The 19,735-nt window shown below is 51.1% G+C and overlaps 1 protein-coding gene across 1 annotated transcript; it reads left to right on the plus strand.

Annotated features, from left to right (window-relative positions):
* Positions 1 to 471: 471 nt before the first annotated feature.
* On the plus strand, positions 472 to 17,260 carry med11 (mediator complex subunit 11). The gene is made up of 3 exons (XM_085977456.1): positions 472 to 657; positions 3,917 to 4,047; positions 15,170 to 17,260. Exons 1-3 carry the CDS (start codon positions 573 to 575, stop codon positions 15,308 to 15,310), a joined length of 357 nt encoding a protein of 118 aa, XP_085833582.1. The 5' UTR covers positions 472 to 572; the 3' UTR covers positions 15,311 to 17,260.
* Positions 17,261 to 19,735: the final 2,475 nt, after the last annotated feature.

Here is a 19,735-nt window from a genome sequence, read left to right on the forward strand (position 1 = left end):
GTGCTGTACCTGCCCTGGGAGTGTTTGATGGGACAGTGTAGAGGGAGCTTTACTCTGTATCTAACTCATGCTGTACCTGCCCTGGTGGTGTTTGATGGGATAGTGTTGAGGTAGCTACATTGTTTCTATTTGTTACATTGCTTCTATTTGTTACATTGTTCCTATTTGTTACATTGTTCCTATTTGTTACATTGCTCCTATTTTTTACATTGTTCCTATGTGTTACATTGTTCCTATGTGTTACATTGCTCCTATTTGTTACATTGCTCCTATTTTTTACATTGTTCCTATTTGTTACATTGTTCCTATTTGTTACATTGCTCCTATTTTTTTACATTGTTCCTATTTGTTACATTGCTCCTATTTGTTAGTGTTCCTATTTGTTACATTGACCCGCTGTTTAATTTCCTCTGTCGGGGCGGCGCTGTTGCTGGAGCCTCTCTTGCTCTCTCCTCTCCTGCCGCTGCTCTCTGTCTCCTTGTTTGCTCTGTGATCTGAGCCGGAAAGCGGTGCAGACTGAGAGCTGAGCCGCGCCGCAGCTAGAATCGCCCGAGAGAAAAGCAGCTTGGAAGATGGGTACCTACGGGCCGGCGAACGAGAAGCTCCGCAACCTGGAGGAGATCGAGAAGGAGATCGCCATCGTCCTGCAGAGCGCAGGTGGGAGGGAGAGTGTGGGAGGGACAGAGGGAGGAAAGGCGAGGGAGAGCGAGGAGGAGGAGAGAAGGGAATGGAAGGTGCAGAGAGAGAGTGGGAGGAGAAAGGAGGAGGCGGAGGAGAAAAGAGAAGGCTTGGAATGGGAGAGAGAGGCAGGGAGGAAGGGAGGAGAGAGAGACTGCGAGAGAGGGGAGGGGGAGAGAGAGAGACTGCGAGAGAGAAGAAGGGAGGAGGAGAGAGAGACGGGAGGAGGAGAGAGAAGGGAATGGAAGGTGGAGAGAGCGAGAGAGAGAGTGAAGGAAAAAAATGTGGGGAGGAGAAAGGAGGAGGCGGAGGAGAAAAGAGAAGGCTTGGAATGGGAGAGGGAGGAAGGGAGAGAGAGAGGGGAGGAAGGGAGAGAGAGAGGGGAGGAAGGGGGAGAGAGAAGGGAGGAGGAGAGAGAGAGAGGGGAGGAAGGGGGAGAGAGAAGGGAGGAGGAGAGAGAGAGAGACTGCGAGAGAGAGAAGGGAATGGAAGATGGGGAGAGCGAGAGAGAGTGGGAAGAAAAAAAAATGAGGCGAGAAGAAAGGAGGAAGCGGAGGAGAAAAGAGAAGGCGGGGAATGGGAGAGCGAGGGAGAGGGGCTGCCTGTCCCGGGAGGTGGGGATTAATCTTCCTATTTAATGCCCAGTTGTATATTCTCGATGGGATTTACCACCCCCTTGCCCCCTCCCTCCGCGCACCCCCCCCGGGCGGTGGAGCCCAAGACCGCCCCCAACCCTTTCCGGGAACAGCCCCTGGACAGGGGTCTGGCAGCAACCCGCTTCACCCCGGACCAACCCGTCCGTCCTGAGCGAAGATCCTCCTCCACCCGTCGTCTTTATCCCTCAAGTTCCCCCCCCTCCCACCTTCGGCCTCGGTGTCGGCTACCAGGCTGCGAAGTAACAACTCGCCTTCAACTGAGACATGGGGGGGGGGGCGGAGGTGGGGCCAGGAGATACAGGATGGTGATGTTTTTATTTATTCATTCACGGGGGTTGTGGGCGTCGCTGGCCAGGCCGGCATTTATTGCCCGTTCTCTTATTACCCTCGAGAAGGTGGCGGTGAGCCGCCTTCTTGAACCGCTGCAGTCCGTGTGGTGAAGCGGTTTGGGGCAAACGAGTGGCTCGCGCGGCCATCTCGGAGGGACAGTTGAGAGTCAACCACATTGCTGTGGGTCTGGAGTCACACATAGAAACATGGAAAAATAGGAGCAGGAGTCGGCCATTCGGCCATTCGAGCCTGCTCCGCCATTCAATATGATCATGGCTGATCCTCTATCTCAATACCATATTCCCACTCTCCCCCCATACCCCTTGATGCCTTTTGTGTCTAGAAATCTATTGATCTCCTTAAATATATTCAGTGACTTGGCCTCCGCAGCCTTCTGTGGTAGAGAATTCCACAGGTTCGCCACCCTCTGAGTGAAGAAGTTCCTCCTCATCTCAGTCCTAAATGTCCTACCCCGTATCCTGAGACTGTGACCCTGGTTCTCGACCCCCCCCCCAGCCAGGGGAAACATCCTCCCTGCATCCAGTCTGTCTAGCCCTGTCAGAATTTTATACGTTTCAATGAGATCCCCTCTCATTCTTCTAAACTCTAGTGAATACAGGCCTAGTCGACCCAATCTCTCCTCATACGACAGTCCTGCCACCCCAGGAATCAGTCTGATGTCAGGAATGAGCCCAGACCGGGTAAGGGCGGCAGATTCCCTTCCCTAAAGGGACATTAGTGAAACCAGATGGGTTTTTATGACAATCTGGTAGTTTCATGGTCAGCATTACTGACGCTAGCTTTTTATTCCAGATTTATTTAATTAACTGAATTTAAATTCCCCAGCTGCCGTGGTGGGATTTGAACTCGCGTCTACTGGAGTCATTATATCAGCACGGTGGCATAGTGGTTAGCACTGTTGCCTCACAGCGCCAGGGACCCGGGTTCGAATCCGGCCTCGGGCGACTGTCTGTGTGGAGTTTGCACATTCTCCCCGTGTTTGCGTGGGTTTCCTCCGGGTGCTCCGGTTTCCTCCCACAGTCCAAAGATGTGCGGGTTAGGTTGATTGGCTATGATAAATTGACCCCTTAGTGTTAGGGGGATTAAATACGTGGGGTTACGGGGATAGGGTGGGATATGTGTTGGTGTAGGGGTTACGGGGATCGGGTGGGATATGTGTCAGTGCAGGCTCGATGGGCCGAAATGGCCTCTATCTGCACTGTGGGGTTTCTGTGATTAGTCCAGGCCTCTGGATTAGTAACACAGCCACTATGCTACCGTTCCCAAGGGGAGACAGGGTGTTGATGGTGGGGCCAAGGGGAGACAGGGTGTCGATGTTGGGACCAAGTGGAGACAGGGTGGTGATGTTGGGGCCAAGGGGAGACAGGGTGTTGATGTTGGGGCCAAGGGGAGACAGGATGGTGATGTTGTGGCCAAGGGGAGACAGGGTGTTGATGGTGGGGTCAAGGGGAGACAGGGTGTTGATGGTGGGGTCAAGGGGAGACAGGGTGTTGATGTTGGGGTTAAGGGGAGACAGGGCGTTGATGGTGGGGCCAAGGGGAGACAGGGTGTTGATGGTGGGGTTAAGGGAAGACAGGGTGTTGATGTTGGGGCCAAGGGGAGACAGGGTGTTGATGTTGGGGCCAAGGGGAGACAGGATGGTGATGTTGTGGCCAAGGGGAGACAGGATGGTGATGTTGTGGCCAAGGGGAGACAGGGTGTTGATGGTGGGGCCAAGGGGAGACGGTGAAACAGGAGCAGGAGTAGGCCATTCGGCCCCTCGAGCCTGTTCCGCCATTTAATGAGATCATGGCTGATCATCCAAACTCAGTACCCTGTCCCTGCCTTCTCCCCATATCCCTTAATCCCTTTAGCCTTAAGAAATATATCTAACTCCTTCTTGAATATATTTAATGAATTGGCCTCCACCGCCCTCTGTGGCAGAGAATTCCACAGGTTTACCACTCTCTGGGTGAAGAAATCCCTCCTCATCTCTGTCCTAAATGGCTTACCCCTTATCCTTAGACTGTGACCCCTGGTTCTGGAGTCTCCCACCATCGGGAACATCCTTCCAGCATCTAGTCTGTCTAGTCCTGTTAGAATTTTATAAGTTTCAATGAGATCCCCTCTCATTCTTCTAAACTCCAGCGAGTATAAGCCCAATCGGGGTGACGGGGCGTTGATGTTGGGGCCAAGGGGAGACCTGCGTTGGAGAAGGTTCCTCACTCTAACCCGTTCTCTTGGCCCCTCAGCCAACGCCATCTTGGAATTGTCGAAGGAGAAGCCGGCAGAACGCACCCTGGACCGCCACGCCTCGCAGTTTACCGCCTCTGTCCAGCGCGTCGAAATGGAACTGTCCAGCCAGATCCGCTATCTCACTCAGGTGAGCGGTCCTTGTTGTTCTCCACTTGGCTTCGGTAGATCCGTGAGGTCCTGGCCCCACAACCAAGGCTGTGGTTAACTCGTGCTCCCCAACCCCCTCCGCCTCTCTCTACCTCTCGCTCCTCCTTTACGAAAATCCTTCAAACCTTCTCTCTCTGCCGGTTTTCCCCCCTGACTTGGGTTCCACGGGCACTGGCAGCCTTCATCCACATCAACCCTCCCTCAGAATAGGCCAATCCTTAGGCAGGAACTCGGGCTATCCAGCCATGGGGTGCATCGTTGCCAAGCTCACCGCCCGCATGCTTGTGATTGGGAGGGTTAATATGACAGATTTACACGCACCCTCCAATTCCTAACCCAAGGCTATGGGGGCAATTGCCCTGACTGTCACCTTGGATGCAATCAGCCAACCCATGGGCCCAATTCAACTTTGTAGATTGATACAGCACAGAAGGAGGCCATTCGGCTCATCAGACCTGTGCTGGCCCTTTGAGAGAGCTCTCCAATTAGTCCCACACTCCCCCCTGCTCTTTCCCCACAGCTCTGCAAATTTTCCCCTTTCAAGTATTTATCCAATTCCCTTTTGAAAGTTACTATTGAATCTGCTCCCACTGCCCTTTCAGGCAGCGCGTTCCAGATCACAACAACTCGCTGCATAAAAATTCTCCTCATCTCCCCCTCTGGTTCTTTTGCAAATTATCTTAAATCTGTGTCATCTGGTTACCGACCCTTCTGCCAGGGGAAACAGTTTTTCCTTATCTACTCTATTAAAGCCCCTTCATGATTGGCAGTACTGAGGGAGTTCTGCACTCTCGGAGAGGCAGTACTGAGGGAGCACCGCAATGTCGGGGGGCAGTACTGAGGGAGTGCTGCACTTTCGGAGGGGCAGGACTGAGGGAGCGCTGCACTGTCGGAGGGGCAGTACTGAGGGAGTGCTGCACTGTCGGAGGGGCAGTACTGAGGGAGCGCCGCAATGTCGGAGGGGCGGTACTGAGGGAGCGCTGCGCTGTCGGAGGGGCAGTACTGAGGGAGCGCCGCAATGTCGGGGGGCAGTACTGAGGGAGTGCTGCACTTTCGGAGGGGCAGGACTGAGGGAGCGCTGCACTGTCGGAGGGGCAGTACTGAGGGAGTGCTGCACTGTTGGAGGGGCAGTACTGAGGGAGTGCTGCACTGTCGGAGGGGCTGTACTGTGGGTGCGCTGCACTTTTGGAGGGGCAGTACTGAGGGAGTGCTACGCTGTCGCATGGGCAGCGATGAGGGAGTGCTACACTGTCGGAGGGGCAGTACTGAAGGAGCACAGCACTGCCGTAGGGGCAGTACTGAGGGAGTGCCACACTGTCGGAAGGGCAGTACTGAGGGAGTGCTGCACTGTTGGAGGGGCAGCACTGAGGGAGTACTGCACTGCCATAGGGGCGGTACTGAGGGAGTACTGCACTGCCGTAGGGGCGGTACTGAGGGAGTGCTGCACTGCCATAGGGGTAGAACTGAGGGAGTGCCGCACTGTCGGAGGGCGAGTACTGAGGGAGCACTGCACTGCCGGAGGGGCAGTACTGAGGGTGTGCTGCACTGTCCAATGGGCAGTACTGAGGGAGTGCCACACTGTCGGAGGGACAGCATTGAGGGAGAGCCGCACTGTCGGATGGGCAGTACTGAGGGAGTGCTGCACTGTCGGAGGGGCAGTACTGAGGGAGCGCCTCACTGTCGGAGGGGCAATACTGAGGGGGCGCTGCAATGTCGGAGGGGCGGCACTAAGGGAGTGCTGCACTATCGGAGGGGCAGTACTGAGGGAGTACTGCACTGCCATAGGGGCAGTACTGAGGGAGTGCCGCACTGTCGGAGGGGCAGTACTGCGGGAGTACTGGACTGTCGGAGGGGCAGTATTGGAGTGCTGCACTGTCGGAGGGACAGTACTGTTAGATTCGAATTTTCGGAGCAAAACCAGACGGAGAGACGGAACTGCTGACAAAGTTAAAGTTTACTAGAAAACGGCCGGGAGGCCTTGTGCACAAGGGAGAGGAGGGAGCCTCCTCAGACTCGCACCTAGCTCCCTAATGAAATGCAGCATACAAGCATTTTATATACCTTTCAATAAGCAACGCCCACTGGTTACAAAAGTGGGCGAACGCATACAGACAACGTCACTACAGTTATTCTCTTATTGGTTGGGTCATTAGTCACTCAATGTCAGGAGCCGCCCTGAAGTGTTCTTTGACATTAAACATAACACCTAGTTTCTAGACCTCTAGCTTCTGTGAGCAAGGTCGCTTAATTCTTGAGATAATAAACAATGTCAGCTTTTGGTTGTGAGCAGACATTACAAAGGGAGATAAGGTGTTTGAGGCAGAGATAGAAATGGCCGACTCCCTATGAAGTTCAGTTTCCCTTATCTCTCAGAAAGCCAGCTGCATTAAACACTGCTTCTGTAACACTGATAACAACAAAGACCGAGACCAAGAGTCCAGTAAATATGCTGTGGTCCACTATTTCTACAGTACTTAGTTAAAAAGGGTTAATGATGGTCAAGTGTCCCATCATGCTTTGCAGTTACCTAAATACTACATGTACGTTTCTAATACATATATTTCTTAATATGTGAAGCTAATCATCCTTTGAATATGATTTCTAGTACTACAGCCCTCCTACAGCTTTGGTTAATGTATTTAAAGACTAGAGGATTCAGGCTTTGGTTCACAGGCCTATTTTTGCGATCCAACAGTCCCCCCTTCCAACCCCCCCCCCCCGAAAGGGAACCTTGAGGCGGGTTGGAAAGTGTGCACACCTATGAGCAGCTGGTATAGCATGCTGGGAAACCAAGGGCGTGAATGATTGAGGTTTCTTCCGGTTACCGGACCTAATTTGTTATACAGCTCCCCCCCCCCCCAGACCTCTGGTTACTCCAGGAAGACCACCCATTTGTTGCATAGGGCCTGGTGTGAATCCTGTCAAGGTGGCCATCCATCGAGGCACCGGGTATGCATCAGATGAGTATGGTTAATATTTAAATTTAAACTGAAGTGTTTCCCGATTCATTATACTACCCCCTCATCCTTCATATGCTTGATCTCTCCAGCAAACAACCAAAGTCGTCCGAAACACGTGTGGGAGGATCAGTGCATGCACTAACTGTCTTAACCACTTGTTTCACTTTAGCCCATTTATATTTCTTACAAGCCATACATAGCAAACTCAAGACCAGTATTAACTGCACCACGACTAATATGTGTGAAATCAGTCTGATCCATGGGTGTTCCGGTGTTACGATTCTGCCCCGCCTGGGGTATCCTCTATTTCTTCTATCTTTCCTGATGTTACCCCGCCTGGGGTCTCGTCTACACTGCTTTGGATCTTCTCTTTCGGTGTGCTCAATTAATTTGTTAGTCATGGGCATGAGTACCCAATTGGCTTATGTATCAAAGTATGCTAACTACCAGAGCGTGTGAAATAGTACAAACCTAAGGGTGTGCTGACATATGACATATCTCAGTGTGAGTTATCCTCTATGCTGTCAATTTCAATATCCATTCTCGAGCTGTCTTACCCCAAAAACATAAAAATGCTTTGGGGGGGGGGGGGGAATTCAGTCGCATCATGAGCTCACTGAAACCCTCAAACAACAGGGGAATGTCGTATCCGAGTATCCAAATTGTGCCACACAATTGTGCAGCGCTTACTTAAAAACGTGTTGGTTGACCACCTCATACTGGATTCGCACTGGTTTTTCCCTCTGTTAACTACAAAACACAATTATTACAGTCACAGTTAAATTCAGACTTACAATCATTTCAAGTGACATTACAATTTAACATCCAATCAACAAATCATGGACTTAAAAGATTCTCCAGATCTCTCTTTTGCTCGTATCCGTCTTGTGGATAATTCTTACTAAATATGATTTCTCCTTAGCCCTCAATTCTCCCAATCCAGATTCTTCAACCTCTAACAGGTACCAGTGTCTTTAACTCTATTCTGATTGTTTCATTGGCCCAGAAATTTGGGTCGGGGGCTTCCCGCGGGTGCAAGCCCCCGACCTACACTTGCATATCGCGCTGACATTTGAAGACTGGGCCTGCTTGGATTTCCGGTCTGTGGCCCGGTTCAGCTCCCGGTGCGCTGTGCGTGCGTGATCCAGCGGCGTACTTAGTGCGATGAGCCGGCTGGGATCACGTGAGCACTGGGCAACCAATGGGAGTTTACAAAAGCCCATTCATGAGTTAGACATAAGACCTGTCAAACTCATGAAAAGTACGAGCGCCCAAAACACTACTTAAACTTTAAATAAAAGTTAAAAAAAATTCCAATAATTAAATTAACTATTAATAACTTTAAAAAACGAATTTAAACAATTATTCAAATTTCTGCCAGAATTTTTTTTTCAAGAAATCGGGTCCAAAAATACACTTACCTTACTGTAAATTCTTTAAAAATAATAAACCTGTGGAAAAAAATTCTAACTTTAATTATTAGACCACTTACCTTAAAACTAAGTCCTTACGTCTGCTTTTTACATTCGTAAAAAGTGGAGGCCTTCGCGCACGGACAAACCTGTCAAAAAAAAAAAAACGAAGTTCAACGCGTACGCGCTGCCTCCAACGTCGCACAGGAACCGCCCCTTAACCCCTTGGTTCAGAGGAGAGGAAATGCCGGTTTTCCGCGCATGCTGAAATCCGGCACTTCCAACGGGCCCACGCGTGAGTACCCCATCCGTACTCGCGCGTTGGGACCCGAATTACTGGGCCATTAATTGGAAAGTTTTTCGATGGAGTATGTGTCAATGCTTTAAAGGTTGCCTCACTCTCCTGAGCCACATTAACTATCTCATCATAACAACAGAAAATGCTGGAAAAACTCAGCAGGCCAGGCAACATCCATGGAGAGAAAATAGAGTCAACGTTTCGAGTCAAACCCTTTTGTTGAGTCTTGACAAAGGGTTTGACTCGAAACGTTGACTCTAATTTCTCTCCACGGATGTTGCCTGGCCTGCTGAGTTTTACCAGCATTTTCTGTTGTTATTTCGGATTTCCAGCATCTGCAGTATTTTGCTATCATATTAACTATTTCATGTCTGCCTTGCTGTCGTCATGTCTGAGACCCGCTCTTCAGTGCAAACTCACCATACATTCCCGGATGGTAATTACCTCATACGTAAAGAATCACATTTGCACACTCATACGGTATCTCCATATTATACCACACACACACAAGCCTTTCTCGGGCTTTCAGGTGATCTTATCAAAAGATTGTACTCGTCTGGAGATCTTTGCTCATCTTCCTCTGCGTGGTCCCGATGCCTTGGGTAGTGGCCAGGCTATCAAATTCAGTTTCTTAAGTTCATTAAAGGCAGGGACACAAATGTCTCCAAGAGAAAGCCATCAATTTACTATTCTTAACGACACTTTCCTGACTTTCACGAGAAAATTTTGAAAAATTCTCAATTGGTGGTGTAATTCTCCAGTTTCTATCTCACACCCTTAATTACCATTCATATCTCATTCATGAGTCCTGGAGGAACTTTACTGTCCAGTACAGTATTTAATATTGAAAACATAGATCAAATGTTCTCGCTTGATCCAAGTTATTAACACTTTTTTATTTATCATTAATTTAGAGGATCTTTTATTTTCCCAAAAGTAACCCAATATATAGTGCCTGAGTCCATTTTGTTATTACAAAATTATCCCAAAATCAAAACAGCAGTATTATTGAACTGACAGATTTTGCCATTGTCACTCTGCGTAAGAGCCCAAGGGGTTAATTTATCAAATCATAAATTTCCTTCTGTCACTGTGGGGAAATATTAACTTAAAATTAAGAAACTTAAATTTAATAATGTCCAATATCTTTAAATTTCATACTAAAGTTGTTGCTCGGTGAATTTAAACAGCTGTCCGTGGAAAGGGTTAACTCCTTTACAGGTTTTAAAGAAGGTGGAGCAAAACATTATCAAATGCACGCAATTGCGTCACTTCATGTAAATCAAAAAAAAACTTTCCCAATTGAAAGAAAGTTATGTTTTCATACTTTAACTAAACACGAACACGGAGGTAATATGGACAGTGAAGAAAGACGGGATTGAGCAAAGTTCACAAGCTAAGTAAGTCTTTATAATGGACTCTGCAACTATCGGATGTTCTCACAGAGCGGAGTTATCTTATTGAATGCGGTCTACACAAATTTACACCAACCAAAATTACACCAACCAAAATTTCACCGTGGCCACAATGAAAGTCTGGTTTTTAATGGGTTAATTAACCTCAACTCCAATTTAATCCAGATCTTGTAAACATTCAAATTAATTTTCTTCCAAGCACATTGGCACCTGTAACTGTAAGGCAGAAACTTATCTTTTGTAAAACTGTGAACAAATAAAACAAAACAAATAGCACATTCTTGCAGAAAACAGTAAATTACGTCATATTCCTTATTGTCCTTTCTTCAGATGTCTTTCCAAAATAGTGTAAAAACATTGAATATAACTGGGGAAAAATTAATTTTTCACATTTAAACAGATCAAATCAAACTGCTTTGGAAGATTTCACCATGGCAACCACAAGAGAGAGATAATCAGAACTCAAAAGTCAAGGGGTATGTCCTGGGACAGGTCAGGGTGGTACAACAGTCAGGGTGAGCAGGATCGCTGGTTAAGTTGAAAAACTGAGCTGTTGAAGGGTCGATATCCCCGGAAGTGATGACAGTACTGAGGTCGGGTCCGGACAACTGTAAGGAAGAGAGAGGTAAATAACAACCCGAAGAATCGACTTAATCCTCCGAACTTGGTCCTAACCTAATATTGGGAAGGAAAGAAAGCTAACTCGCATTATTCTTAACCATAGGGTCGTTTTCATTTCATAATTCATCGCACATTGCACATCAGTTGACACACACACACACTCCACGCAACTTCAATCACAACTTCAAGCAGCAGTCACAATCTCGAGAGAGAGAGAGAGAGAGAGAGAGAGAGCGCGCAGCCTGCGACCTTGAAGAGGGAAGCGCTGGCTTTTAAAGAGACAGTACACTGAAGATCAATGAACACACTCGGTGGGGGGTTAGGGGAAATTTCTTCCCCGGGCGTCACCACGGGCTTAGTCTGGCTCCAGTGTCTCCACCTTGCATCAAATTTTTTGTTCTGCAAGCAAACTGAGGTACCTGTACTAAGGAGGATCTGGAAGGGTCCATACCACCGTGGCTCAAAAATACCTCGAACTGGTCGGTGAACCATCACCCATTGTCCCACACAAGGGGGTGTTTTCCAAACTCCACCCCCCTTAGTCTTTTGGCATCCTGTGCCTTCTGTAGGTGTTGAATCCGAAAGTGATTGGCCTCACTGAGCATACGTAGGTACGTCAGGAGGGGAAACATAGAAACATAGAAGATAGGAGCAGGAGTAGGCCCTTCGAGCCTGCTCTGCCATTCAATGAGATCATGGCTGATCATCCAAACTCAGTACCCTGTCCCTGCCTTCTCCCCATATCCCTTGATCCTTTTAGCCTTAAGAAATATATCCAACTCTTTCTTGAATATATTTAATGAACTGGCCTCCACCGCCCTCTGTGGCAGAGAATTCCACAGGTTCACCACTCTCTGGGTGAAGAAATTCCTCCTCATTTCTGTCCTAAATGGCTTACCCCTTATCCTTAGACTAGGATCCCTGGTTCTGGACTCCCCGGCCATCAGAAACATCCTTTCTGCATCTAGTCTGTCCAGAACTGACAGAATTTTATATGTTTTGATGAGATCCCCTCTCAATCTTCTAAACTCCAGTGAGTATAAGCCCAATTGACACAATCTCTCCTCGTACGTCATTCCTGCCATCCCAGGTATCAGCCTGGTGAATCTTCACTGCACTCCCTCCATGGCAAGAACGTCCTTCCTCAGGTAAGGTGACCAAAACTGCACACAATACTCAAGGTGCGCTCTCACCAAGTTTGGAACAGGGAGGTGTCTCTTCATCTATCAGGAAGGATGCCGGGTTCGTTCGAGGGTCAGTTACCTCCTCGATCCGGACCCCCCACCTGATGTCCTACCTGCACCCTGCAACACAGTATCCCACTTCTGACACCAACTGTTAGATTCGAATTTTCGGAGCAAAACCAGACGGGGAAACGGAACTGATGACAAAGTTAAGGTTTATTAGAAAACGGCCGGGAGGCCTTGTGCACAAGGGGGAGGAGGGAGCCTCCTCAGACTCGCACCTAGCTCTCTAAAGAAATACAGCATACAAGCATTTTATATACCTTTCAATAAGCAACGCCCACTGGTTACAAAAGTGGGTGTACACATACAGACAACGTCACTACAGTTACTATCTCATTGGTTGGGTCATTAGTCACTCAATGTCAGGAGCCGCCCTGAAGTGTTCTTTGACATTAAGCATAACACCTAGTTCTTAGACATCTAGCTTCTGTGAGCAAGGTCGCTTAATTCTTGAGATAATAAACAATGTCAGCTTTTGGTTGCGAGCAGACACTACAAAGGGAGATAAGGTGTTTGAGGCAAAGATAGAAATGGCCGACTCCCTATGAAGTTCAGTTTCCCTTATCTCTCAGAAAGCCAGCTGCATTAAACACTGCTTCTGTAACACTGATGACAACAAAGACGGAGACCAAGAGTCCAGTAAATATGCTGTGGTCCACTATTTCTACAGTACTTAGTTAAAAAGGGTTAATGATGGTCAAGTGTCCCATCATGCTTTGCAGTTACCTAAATACTACATGTACGTTTCTAATACATATATTTCTTAATATGTGAAGCTAATCATCCTTTGAATATGATTTCTAGTACTACAGCCCTCCTACAGCTTTGGTTAATGTATTTAAAGACTAGAGGATTCAGGCTTAGGTTCACAGGCCTATTTTTGCGATCCAACAGTACTTAGGGAGTGCTGCACTGTCGGAGGGACAGTACTGAGGGACTGCCGCACTGTCGGAGGGACAATACTGAGGGAGTGCCGCACTGTCGGAGGGACAGTACTGAGGGAGCGCTGCACTGTCGGAGGGGCAGTACTGAGGGTGCACCGCACTGTCGGAGGGGCAGTACTGAGGGAGCGCCGCACTGTCGGAGGGGCAGTACTGAGGGAGCGCTGCACTGTCGGAGGGGCAGTACTGAGGGAGTGCCGCACTGTCGGAGGGGCAGTACTGAGGGAGCGCTGCATTGTCGGAGGGGCGGTACTGAGGGAGCGCTGCACTGTCGGAGGGACAGTACTGAGGGAGCGCTGCATTGTCGGAGGGGCGGTACTGAGGGAGCGCTGCACTGTCGGAGGGGCAGTACTGAGGGAGCGCTGCACTGTCGGAGGGGCAGTACTGAGGGAGCGCCGCACTGTCGGAGGGGCAGTACTGAGGGAGCGCTGCATTGTCGGAGGGGCGGTACTGAGGGAGCGCTGCACTGTTGGAGGGGCAGTACTGAGGGAGCGCCGCACTGTCGGAGGGACAGTACTGAGGGAGCGCCGCACTGTCGGAGGGACAGTACTGAGGGAGCGCTGCATTGTCGGAGGGGCGGTACTGAGGGAGCGCTGCACTGTCGGAGGGGCAGTACTGAGGGAGCGCCGCACTGTCGGAGGGGCGGTACTGAGGGAGCGCCGCACTGTCGGAGGGACAGTACTGAGGGAGCGCTGCACTGTTGGAGGGGCAGTACTGAGGGAGCGCTGCACTGTCGGAGGGACAGTACTGAGGGAGCGCCGCACTGTCGGAGGGACAGTACTGAGGGAGCGCCGCACTGTCGGAGGGACAGTACTGAGGGAGCGCTGCACTGTTGGAGGGGCGGTACTGAGGGAGCGCCGCACTGTCGGAGGGACAGTACTGAGGGAGCGCTGCACTGTTGGAGGGGCAGTACTGAGGGAGCACTGCACTGTCGGAGGGACAGTACTGAGGGAGCGCTGCATTGTCGGAGGGACAGTACTGAGGGAGCGCTGCACTGTTGGAGGGGCAGTACTGAGGGAGCGCCGCACTGTCGGAGGGACAGTACTGAGGGAGCGCTGCATTGTCGGAGGGGCCGTACTGAGGGAGCGCTGCACTGTTGGAGGGGCAGTACTGAGGGAGTGCCGCACTGTGGGAGGGGCAGTACTGAGGGTGCACCGCACTGTCGGAGGGGCAGTACTGAGGGTGCGCTGCACTGTCGGAGGGGCAGTACTGAGGGAGCGCTGCACTGTCGGAGGGGCAGTACTGAGGGAGCGCCTCACTGTCGGAGGGGCAGTACTGAGGGAGCGCTGCACTGTCGGAGGGGCAGTACTGAGGGAGCGCCTCACTGTCGGAGGGGCAGTACTGAGGGAGTGCTGCACTGTCGGAGGGGCAGTACTGAGGGAGTGCTGCACTGTCAGAGGTGCAGTACTGTGGGAGTGCTGCACTGCCATAGGGGCAGTACTGATGGAGTGCCGCACTGTCGGAGGGGCAGTACTGAGGGAGCGCTGCACTGTCGGAGGGGCAGTAATGATGGAGTGCTGCACTTTCAGAGAGGCAGCACTGTGGCAGCGCTGCACTGTCAGAGGGGCAGTACTGAGGGAGCGCCGCACTGTCGGAGGGGCAGTAATGAGGGAGTGCTGCACTGTCAGAGCGGCAGTACTGAGGGAGCGCAGCACTGTCGGAGGGACAGTACTGAGGGAGCGCCGCACTGTCGGAGGGGCAGTACTGAGGGAGCGCTGCACTGTCGGAGGGGCAGTACTGAGGGAGCGCCGCACTGTCGGAGGGGCATTACTGAGGGAGCACCGCACTGTCGGAGGGGTAGTACTGAGGGAGCGACGCACTGTCAGAGGGGCAGTACTGAGGGAGTGCTGCACTGCCCGAGGTGCCGTCTTTCAGATAATACGTTAAACCGAGGTCACGTCTGCTCTTTCAGCTGGACGTAAAAGATTCCATGAGACTATTCGAAGAAGAGCAGGGGGAGCTCTCCCTGGGGGCCAATATTTAGCCCTCAATCTGTTTTAAGTGATGTTGGTTGAGGGCCAGTATCACATTGCTGTTTGTGGGATCTTGCTGTGCAGAAATTGGCTGCCGCGTTTCCCACATTACAACAGCGACAACGCTTCAAAAAAAGTACTTCATTGTCCGCGAAATGCTTTGGAATTTCTCGAGGTCGTGAAAGGTGCTCTTTAAATACGAATCCTTTCTTCCCCATCTCTCTCTCGATCGTAGGTCGCTACGGGGCAGCCGCACGAAGGCTCGAGCTATTCGTCCAGGAAGGATGCGCAGATGGCGGTGAATCGAGTGGAGTACACCCACGTGAAGGTCAGGGACCTGGCCAAGACCTGTGACCAGATGCTCGAGCAGCCATGAAGCGGGCAGGCGCTGCTCGAATTCGCTCGGTGTTCAAAACCCCCCCTCCCCCCCGCCCCCGGCTTTTGAGGGGTCCCCTTGTCATCCTGTAAGACCGCTCTTTGTGCTCCGCCGCCAAGGCCTGGTAATCCGTCCAGTTTTATCTTTGATCGTCGCTTTTGGTCTGTCAAAACACTTTGTGCGCGCGTCGAAATCCCCCTTCCCCTTTAAATAGGAATCGGCAGAGAATTATTACCAACTTTTGTAAAAAAAAATGTTATTTTTTACCGCAATTAAAGGGAAGTGTTATTGTCTGAACAGCGAGTGCGGAATCTGGGAACAGAGACATGCCCGGTCAGTCAGGGAAAGGAAAGAAAAGGAATGGCTCGTCTTTCAGGTGGGACCCTTTCACCGGTCGCACTGACCAAGTGGATCTGAATCTGGAACCTGTCTCCTCTCTCTCTCTCTCTCTCTCTCTCTCTATCTCTATCCCTCTATCCTTTTTAGACTTCGCTGCGGGCTTCGGGATTTCAAACTTGAGATTCCCGGCGTTTTTTTGCACGCTCTCCCACCGGCTGGGAGGGAGCTATTCGACCAGGGGAGGTTCCTGAAGCTCCCCCCCCCCCCTCGTTGAGTGGGACGGGTGGTGGTCGTGGTAGCTGGGGACTGATTGATTCTAAGTGCAGAATGGCTGGAGCAAGGCTGGATCAGTACCTTGTATTCCGCCCGCCCCCCCCGCCCCAGTGTGCAGTCAGCTCTCTCTCTCTCTCTCACACACACTTGCTGGACTGTGTTCTACTGTTCCCCAACAAAAAAACCTTTACAGTTTTTTTTTAAAAAAACGCTAGCCCTCGCTTGTTAGTAAATCTGCTTCCGGGTGTGGTACTGAGGCACACAGAGTAAGAAGGTCCTGGGTTTGGCCCGCCACCACCGCTGCCAGCCTGATCTGCAGTGAGCTGCCTCTTATCGGGGCAAGCGATTGGAGTGTTCCGACTGACCTCCGTGCCAGCGAGCAAGGCAGAAGCAAACCGGCGTGACTGCTCCCATTGGCTGCCTGGAGACCTCCAGCTGGACGTCGGCCGAGGGCGGCATGGGATTCGTTGGCAGCAGTGCCGCCCCCCGTGGCCGAATAGCCCGCCCGCTTCGCACTCAGCGCGCCGCTCAGTCGACCTGGGAGTGTGTGTCCCGCAAGAGGCAGCGACTGTGGAGGTGGGGGGATTGGAGGCAGAGGGGTGTTGGTGTTGGTGGGGGGGTGGGGCTGGGTTAGGTTTGGGAATGGGAGTGGTGAGGGTGGGTTGGGGAGAAAGTTTAAAACGGGAGGCGGCATTGCATTCGGGACCCTCTGTGCTTCAGATCACGAGGGAGGGGCGGGGGGAGGCACGGTCTTGAGCCAAGTCCCCCATGTCTTTATATCGTCCTTATCCCAACAGCAGGAATTGTGCACAGACCCAAAGACATGATTTGGGGCTTTGTTGGGAGGGAGGGGGGTAAAGGGGTCAGTTTCAGCCATTTATAAACACACGAGCTGCTGGCGGGGGGGGACCCGCGGGTCCGATCTCCCCGAGCACCGGACGCAAAGAAGTCCGACAGCAGGGTAAAGTTACTGGTGATTCTCTGTCACGGCCAGCCAAGGGCTAGAAAGCGAGGACGGCTGCTCTCCCGTCGCCGCTCGTCTCCCCGCCACGGCTGGCGACCGCATCGGGACGGGAAGTGAAGCCGGGTGGGGAATTCCGAAACGGAAATCCGATATGGGGACGTTGGTGGTGGTGGTAGGGGGAGGGGGGGATGTGACGTTGGAGGATGTAGATGTTGTGAAACTTGCGCCTTTGTTGTTCGCTGACTTGGTACCTTGACGTCACTGTATCAATGCTGCCATTTTGCTGTTTTGTATTGTCCGGTATTAACGCTTCTGTATCTGCAGAGAGAGTGGGGGGGTGCAGCAACCCCTGAAATAAACGGAATACAAGCAGATTTATTGTTTCTGTCATTTTTGTATCGCGCCCCTTCCCCGCGTGTCATCACTGCGTGGTCGCTCAGTTAAAGGCACCAATCCATGCTGGACAGATCCACACAATCCAGCAAAGCCCGGCTACATTGCCTGGTGGTGCTGTTATACCGGTTTCTCACCGGCAGGTGGGGCTGTTGCACAGATTCTCAATCATAATTATGTCTGGTATTTTTAGCTTGCCTGTCTTTCATCATTTCACAAAGAACTGCAATTAAAAATATGCAGGAGTGTGTCACTGCAGCAATATCAGCACCGCCAACGCGACATCAGCTGATGAGTTTCACCAACACAGATTGCTGAGTCTCCACATTTGAGCTGGGCATTTACTCTGTATCTAACCCGTGCTGTACCTGCCCTGGGAGTGTTTGATGGGGACAGTGTAGAGGGAGCTTTACTCTGCATCTAACCCGTGCTGTACCTGTCCTGGGAGTGTTTGATGGGACAGTGCAGAGGGAGCTTTACTCTGTATCTAACCCGTGCTGTACCTGCCCTGGGAGTGTTTGATGGGACAGTGTAGAGGGAGCTTTACTCTGTCTCTAACCCGTGCTGTACCTGCCCTGGGAGTGTTTGATGGGACAGTGTAGAGGGAGCTTTACTCTGCATCTAACCCGTGCTGTACCTGTCCTGGGAGTGTTTGATGGGACAGTGCAGAGGGAGCTTTACTCTGTATCTAACCCGTGCTGTACCTGCCCTGGGAGTGATTGATGGGGACAGTGTAGAGGGAGCTTTACTCTGTATCTAACCTGTGCTGTACCTGTCCTGGGAGTGTTTGATGGGACAGTGCAGAGGGAGCTTTACTCTGTATCTAACCCGTGCTGTACCTGCCCTGGGAGTGTTTGATGGGACAGTGCAGAGGGAGCTTTACTCTGTATCTAACCCGTGCTGTACCTGCCCTGGGAGTGTTTGATGGGACAGTGTAGAGGGAGCTTTACTCTGTATCTAACCCGTGCTGTACCTGCCCTGGGAGTGTTAGATGGGACGGTGTAGAGGGAGCTTTACTCTGTATCTAACCCGTGCTGTGCCGTCCTTAGGCTCAGTGGGGGAGCGATTAAAATCGGGGATGTGCAAGAGGTCACCCTAACTCCCTGTTGCTGAGAACCACATTACAACAACCAGTACCCCAGTGTGTGAGGGCTGTGTGTGGGCACGCATATCCAGCATGCGGCCCATGATTTGTGATCCATTTATGTTAGTCGAACACCCAAGTCAGGAGTGTGATGGAATACTCTCCACTTGCCTGGATGAGAGCAGCTCCCACAACACTCAAGAAGCTCGACACCATCCAGGACAAAGCAGCCTGTTTGATCGGCACCCCATCCACCACCTTAAACATTCACTCCCTCCACCACCGGCGCACCGTGGCTGCAGTGTGCACCATCTACAAGATGCACTGCAGCAACTCGCCAAGGCTTCTTCGGCAGCACCTCCCAAACCCGCGACCTCTTCCACCTAGAAGGACAAGGGCAGCAGGCTCATGGGAACACCACCACCTCCAAGTTCCCCTCCAAGTCACACACACCATCCTGACTTGGAAGTATATCAGCCGTTCCTTCATCGTCGCTGGGTCAAAATCCTGGAACTCCCTCCCTAACAGCACTGTGGGAGCACCTTCACCACACGGACTGCAGCGGTTCAAGGCGGCGGCGGCTCACCACCACCTTCTCAAGGGCGATTAGGGATGGGCAATAAATGCTGGCCTCGCCAGCGACGCCCACATCATAAATGAATTTTTTTTTAATATGATTTTCCCGAATTAAGCTTCTGGTGGGCAAGGTGCACACATCGATCCATAAACTTGTCCTTATAGCTTAAACATTTTGGCGTGAATCGATGATCCAATCCACTGGGCCTGAGGCAACTGTGAAATGCGGACTGCGCCATGTAAGAATCCTGAGAAATCGCCATTTCAGATTCCCCCCGACCGACTAACATGGACTTCACGGTAATAAGCATTATTCGTTAGAGGGTTAAGCTTGTATCATTTAACTGTCGCGCAATGCACTGCGATTCTTGAATAATCGCACTTTTAAACTCGTGTAACTTGCCCTGGGGAGACCCGATTAGATTTACAATGGAAAGAAGCCAGCCGGGGCCTTGCTTGACAAATTAAAACCGAATTCTCAGCAAGTCTTGTTAGCAAAGCTGCCAGCATGTCTGTGGGAACAGCTGAAAGAATCGATAGAATTCCAGGGGCTGAGATAAGAAAGACTTCAATCTCTCCAGCAACGTTCATGACCACCGGACGTCCCAAAGCGCTTTACAACCAATGTCGTACTTTTTTCAAGTGTAGTCACTGTTGTAACATGGGAAACGCGGCAGCCAATTTGTGCACAGCAAGCTCCCACAAACAGCAATGTGATAATGACCCAGATCATCTGTTTTAGTGATGTTGATTGAGGCATAAATATTGGCCCCAGGACACCGGGGAGATCTCCCCT

This window comes from Somniosus microcephalus, unplaced genomic scaffold, assembly GCF_052327205.1.
Source record: "Somniosus microcephalus isolate GS21.2 unplaced genomic scaffold, FLI_Smic_1.0 unresolved_chr4, whole genome shotgun sequence".
Taxonomy (NCBI): Eukaryota; Metazoa; Chordata; class Chondrichthyes; order Squaliformes; family Somniosidae; genus Somniosus; species Somniosus microcephalus.